General features: G+C 52.7%; 1 protein-coding gene across 1 annotated transcript; it reads right to left on the bottom strand.

Annotated features, from left to right (window-relative positions):
• Positions 1-360: 360 nt before the first annotated feature.
• Positions 361-3,709, bottom strand: KCNA3 (potassium voltage-gated channel subfamily A member 3). Its single transcript, XM_023641433.2, has one exon. It carries the CDS (start codon positions 3,511-3,513, stop codon positions 1,780-1,782), a length of 1,734 nt encoding a protein of 577 aa, XP_023497201.2. The 5' UTR covers positions 3,514-3,709; the 3' UTR covers positions 361-1,779.
• Between the last annotated feature and the right edge of the window lie 2,035 nt (positions 3,710-5,744).

Below are 5,744 nucleotides of genomic sequence, written 5' to 3'. Positions count from 1 at the left end.
CATCCTTTTGCAATAAGCAACGGAAACCAAACGATAATTAGCAACATGGAAATCAAATGGAAAAGGTATTGTAAATGATCTTTAAAAGGCACTTGCACATAATTAATATAAAACTATTGGTTTTCCAAGTATCGCCAATCTAGACAGGAAGAGCATTTCCCTGGTTCCCTGGACAAAAAGGAGTGCTCTCAGCGCACAGAGTGCTCACCTGATTCTGTTTGTCTTCTGGAAACCCCTGGCATATGGCTGAAACTTGAAGGAATTTCCCCAAGATTTGGTTACTTCCCGTCCCTCTTTCGAATTGATTGTCTGCAATTCCCTCAGTTAAAAATATGCATCCTTTATATTTTTAAAGTTTACTTTGTTTTTCAAGTGCTGTGATGGTAACAGTGCTGTTGTGGGATCTGGATTTTATTTTAAAGAGGAAGTCTGAAGGTCCCTTGCAGTAAAGTTTCAGGTGCACTGATTGAATCTTTCATTTGCTTATGTACAGAACACTTTGAAATTTGCTTTTAAATTTCATTTGTTGGCTTGAAACTTCTTGGAGAAAGGAAACAGTAGAGAAGCATCTTTTAAAATTATTGCCTAATTACTGGCATTTAATTCAAATCATTCCTTATTGTGGTGCATATCTAACCATTCCAAAGACGATACTTTCATTCTGGATTCAGTCATTATAGAATGATATCAGTGATTTTTTTTGTAGTAAAAAAATAGGCATTTTGTGATTCATATCACCACCTCAGATTCTCAGACTTTATTCAAACAGTGATTTTCCTTATGAAATCATGTAACTAGAAAACATCTGGAAAGATTACTGTGGAAAAGGCAGGGGCTAGGGGGCGGGGCTAGAGAGCAAGAGATGCCATGACAACCTTTTTCGGGTTTCCCAGGAAACATGGGTTGCTATGGGAACTGCATCAGTCAGGTCCGAATTAGTAACTTCCGCTGGAAGGAGTGTCTGCCACTTTAATCTTCTTGTGATACTGCAGAAGCTTATCTCTCAGATGCATTAGGAAATTTTGTTTCTCTCAGCAGCACTGAAAACATCTGTTTCTAGACTTTGATAGATGTTGGCTGGAACACACACACAACTTCACAGGAAATCTGTTAGTCTAATACTTCCAAATGCTTAACAAGCCCCAAAGAGTTAAACTATATTAGATCAGGACATCTCAGGCATTCCCCTTTGTTCAAAGTTGTAGAGAAGTGTAAATTCCAGGAGGGGAGTTTCCAATAGAAATTCTAGTCAAAAACCAAATGAACTTATGGTGGGTTTACAAGTCATTAGACTTTCCATCCACATATCCACAGCACAGGCAATTGAACTAAAGATTCAATAATGCTGACGGGTCCATCAAACTGAAGCACCGTTTAAATATGTGCCTGCTTTACTTAGTAAAGCAACAAATAATTCTCAGGTTAAACAGTTACTCTAACCGTTCTCTAGTTTCATTTCCTACCAGGATGTACAGTTTTTATTTTTTTAAACAGGATTTGTACTAGAAATCAAGTTTAAAGTAAGTCTGTTGCTTGCAATATTAAGAGAGAGAGGGAGAGGGGAAAAAAAAAGGAGAGCTGAGAGAATGCAGCCCACTTGCAAAACAGACACCTGTTTCAGTATGAAGCAGTAGGGTGAGGGAGAATGAAGTGTGCTTTCCACTTCTTCATGTCCTTTCCTTGATGAATGGCCTGGAAATGTATAAAACAAGGGCATACACAGACCAAGGGGGCACGTTCCACATAATACTGAGCACAGCATGTCACTTGGATCATAGATTAAACATCGGTAAATATCTTTTTGATGTTGACACAGGAGTTGGGATTATTGTTCGTCGTGCAGGTGGCAGTGGAATTGCCCGTTTTGAAGGGGGTCTGGGGGAAAGCGCTATGGTTCATACCCCCCTCTTCGATCACCATATACTCCGACTTACTCAGAGTCGAGTTACTCCTTGCTTTTCGGAGCTCCTCGGCAGAAGGGGAGAGGTGCTGGCAACTTCCCACGTGCATGTACTGGGCTTGCTCTTCCCCTTCGGTCTCCCGGTGGTAGAAGTAATTGAAGTTGGAAACAATCACAGGGACGGGCAAAGCAATGGTGAGGACACCAGCGATGGCGCAGAGTGACCCCACAATCTTGCCCCCTATGGTCACTGGGTGCATATCACCGTAACCTACTGTTGTCATGGTTACCACTGCCCACCAGAAGGCATCCGGGATACTGCTAAAACCTGAAGTGGGGTCGTCTGCCTCGGCAAAGTAGACGGCGCTGGAGAAAAGGATGACCCCAATAAAGAGGAAAAAGATGAGCAACCCCAACTCCCGCATGGAAGCCTTCAGCGTCTGCCCCAGGATCTGCAGCCCCTTGGAATGGCGAGAGAGCTTGAAGATGCGGAAGACCCTCACCAGGCGGATGACCCTCAAGATGGCCAGGGACATGGCTTGCTGTCCATTGCCCTGTCGCTCAGCCAGCTCAGTGCCCAGAGTGATGAAATAAGGGATGATGGCCACGATGTCTATCAGGTTCATGATATTTCGGGAGAAGGTGGCTTTGCTGGGGCAGGCGAAGAACCGCACCAGCAGCTCAAAGGAGAACCAGATGATGCACAGGGTCTCCACCACGAAGAAGGGGTCCGAGAAGCTGGAGGCTCCCGCGGGGGCTGCCGACGTGCTGTTGCCGGCCGCCTCGGACAGCTCCTGCGACGGCGAGGAGGGGTAGTCCTTCTCGTCGCGGAACTCGGGCAGCGTCTCCAGGCAGAAGATGACGATGGAGATGAGGATGACGAGCACGGACACGATGGCGATGCCCCGGGCCGGCCCCGAGCTCTCCGGGTACTCGAAGAGCAGCCACACCTGGCGCTGGAAGTCGCGGCGGGGCAGGGGCCGCTCCTCCTCCCGCAGGAAGCCCTCATCCTCGCGGAACTTCTCCATGGCCTCCTCGCCCAGCTGGTAGAAGCGGATCTCCTCGGAGAAAATGTCGATGGGCACGTTGACCGGCCGGCGGATGCGGCCCCCGGACTGGTAGTAGTAGAGGATGGCGTCGAAGCTGGGCCGGTTGCGGTCGAAGAAGTACTCGTTGCGGAGCGGGTCGAAGTACCGCATGCGCCGCTTGGGGTCGCCCAGCAGCGTCTCCGGGAACTGGCAGAGGGTCTTGAGCTGCGTCTCGAAGCGCAGCCCCGAGATGTTGATCACCACGCGCTCCCCGCAGCAGTCCTGCTCCCCGGCGGCCGGCAGCGCGGGCGGCAGCGGCTCGTAGCGGTCGCAGCCGCCACCGCCGCCACAGCCACCCTGAGGCGGGCCCCCGCCGCCGTCGGCAGCCTCGGGGTCCAGCAGGTGGTCCCCGGGCACCACCGTCATGTCGCGCGGCAGCTCGGGGCCTGCGGCGGGCTCGGCGTAGCCGGGGTTCACCAGCGTGTGGGCGCCGCCGCCGCCGCTCGCGGGGGGCTGCGCAGGGTGGGCGCGGTGGCGGGCGGAGGGCGGCGGCGGCGAGCGCAGGAGGCTGAGGTGCTCGTCCATGCGGCGGGGAAGAGGCGGCGGCGCGGGGCCGTGGAGCTCCGCCTGGCGCTCCCGCCCCTCGCCGCCTCCGCCCGCGAGCCGGGCCCGCCGCCTGTTGCTGTCGCTGCCACCGCCGCGAGGATCCGTCTGGGTCTGGCGCGCTCCGCGCGGCTCCTCACAAGAGGCGCCGCCTCCGCCTCCTCCGCCCCCGCAGCCGCAGGGCGCGCGCCCGCCCCTCCGCGTCCCCTCAGCTTTTTCCCGCCCACCGCGCGGCCGCGCGCCCGCTCCCCCCGGGAGCCGCCCAGCCCTGCCCCTGGCCTCCGCCCTCGTCGCCCCTCTGGGTCACGCGAGCGCCCTGGTTTTCCGTCTCGGCGCCCCCCCAGAACGTCTCGGCGGCCTTCGGGGAGTCGGCAGGCTGCTGGTCAGCGCCCCCCGCCCCCCGGCCCGCGAGGCGGCGGCCCAGTCGCGGGGCTGCCCGGCCGGCCCTGGGCCACACCACGGCCCGCGCGCCCCGCGCCCTCGTCAGGCGCCCCCACCTGGGTCCGCCCGCGGCGCCGAGGCGGCAGGGGGGCAGGCAGCGGGGAGGGAGCGTGCGGCTGTGCTGCGGGCCCAGAGGGCTGCCTGGGCAGGGGGCGCAGACCCGGCGGGCGCCCTGGGGGAGAGGCCAGCCTGTGCCACCATCCTGAGCCCGCCTGAGGGTAGGCGACTGCCGGGCCGGGAGGGCTCTAGATAGTTTAGCTCCTGTTTGGATGAGAAGCCGCACGGAGGAATGGGTGCTGATGAGTTTCGCATCCGGAATCTGAAGAAAATGGGTCATTAAAGGCGTTCAGGGACTTCGCTTCTGTAGCGAATAGTTAGTTCCTCTGACTTTCGTAGCTGAGATTTCAACCGTTGAGAAGAACCAAGGACCAAGTTTCTGGTTGAGATTGGCGAGGGCAGCCTGCTCTTTTCAGTTCAGTGAGGTTTCTTGTCGGCGGGAAAATGAGAGAAAACGAAAAGGGAAATTCACACCTCGAGTACCGTGGGTGGGACGGGAGTGAGACCTGGACCTGGTCCCTCCACCTGATCTGCTGCCGCTGGCCTGGTGGGAGGGAGCAGGCCATGCTCTGGTAGCTAAAGGGGGAGAACGTTCCTTCCGAAACGTGTCTCTCTGTTGCTTGATTTCGGCCTGGAGAAGATAACTTACATTTATCCTCTTTGAACCTAAACTATTTCTCCAAATGGTTGTGGTCACTTTGAACACAATTTCTGTTTCCAGACATTTTAGCAACTCCAATTTAGAGTCAACCTAGGCTTAAAAATGTGTTTTCTATTGTATCATTCAAAGCATTTACAAAAGAGAAACCGTCGTCTAGACAACTCCCTCACCCATCATAACTTAGCTGACAATTCTACTTGAAGTAAGGTGATCCGTGGTCATTGCTTCCCACCACCACTCCCAGCCGTGAGGTTTGCTAGGGCAGAGATGGGGTCTTACCCAATTTATATTCCTAGCAACTATCAAAGTGCCTGATACATAGTAGGAATTCAGTATATGTTTGATGAATTGAAGTCCCCGATAAGTAATTCTTTGCATATCTATCTGCTCTGGAGTGTCAACATTTCTTCTCTATGAGTCCAGGACCACTGGGATTCCTGGGATGAGGAGTGAGGGGAAACTGAGTTCACAGTCAGTCCACTACTCAGTAATTCCATATAGTTTCCACTCTGCCTCTTCTGGGTTCAACAAGCACGCATGTTCTTTAGGGTCCTTTTATCTTCCACTTCACCTCCAGGTCAGTGCCAGGCACTGCAGGCAGTAACATATGTTGTAAGGTGGTAAAAGTGGACAGCCCTGTAAAACACTCTCTCACAAAAGTAGAACACTGCTTTTGAGCTGGTGATTAGGGTAGCAGTATAATCAATCATTCATATACTTAAAGCTAAGAATAAGACACGTCTGGCCGCAAGGATGGCTCGTAGAAAGGCAAAGACCCTATTTTTAAAGACCAAATGTTTCATGCACTTCTATGTCTGACTTAGAAAGTGATTTATTTCTCCATTTGCAGGAATTAGTACTAAAATTAATATTAATCAATGGCAAGGAAGACCAGAACAGGGGATGGTCCTGTGATGGATGGTCCTAAGCTTCTCCCTGCTGTGAAGTATCTCTTCTTCAGAAATGACTATTTCCTTTCCTTTCATGTATTGCCTTGTCTAGAAGTCTGATTATAAGCTGCTTTGGACAGCCCTTACTTTATATTTGAGGTCCA

The sequence above is a fragment of the Equus caballus genome, chromosome 5, assembly GCF_041296265.1.
Source record: "Equus caballus isolate H_3958 breed thoroughbred chromosome 5, TB-T2T, whole genome shotgun sequence".
In the NCBI taxonomy this organism is placed as follows: Eukaryota; Metazoa; Chordata; class Mammalia; order Perissodactyla; family Equidae; genus Equus; species Equus caballus.
The sequence above is the reverse complement of the archived record's forward strand: the minus strand, read 5'-3'. Positions and strand labels throughout refer to the sequence as shown.

What these genes read in the sequence shown, in the direction of transcription:
- KCNA3 (XM_023641433.2), bottom strand. Translation starts at nt 3,513, where the DNA reads ATGGACGAGCACCTCAGCCTCCTGCGCTCGCCGCCGCCGCCCTCCGCC.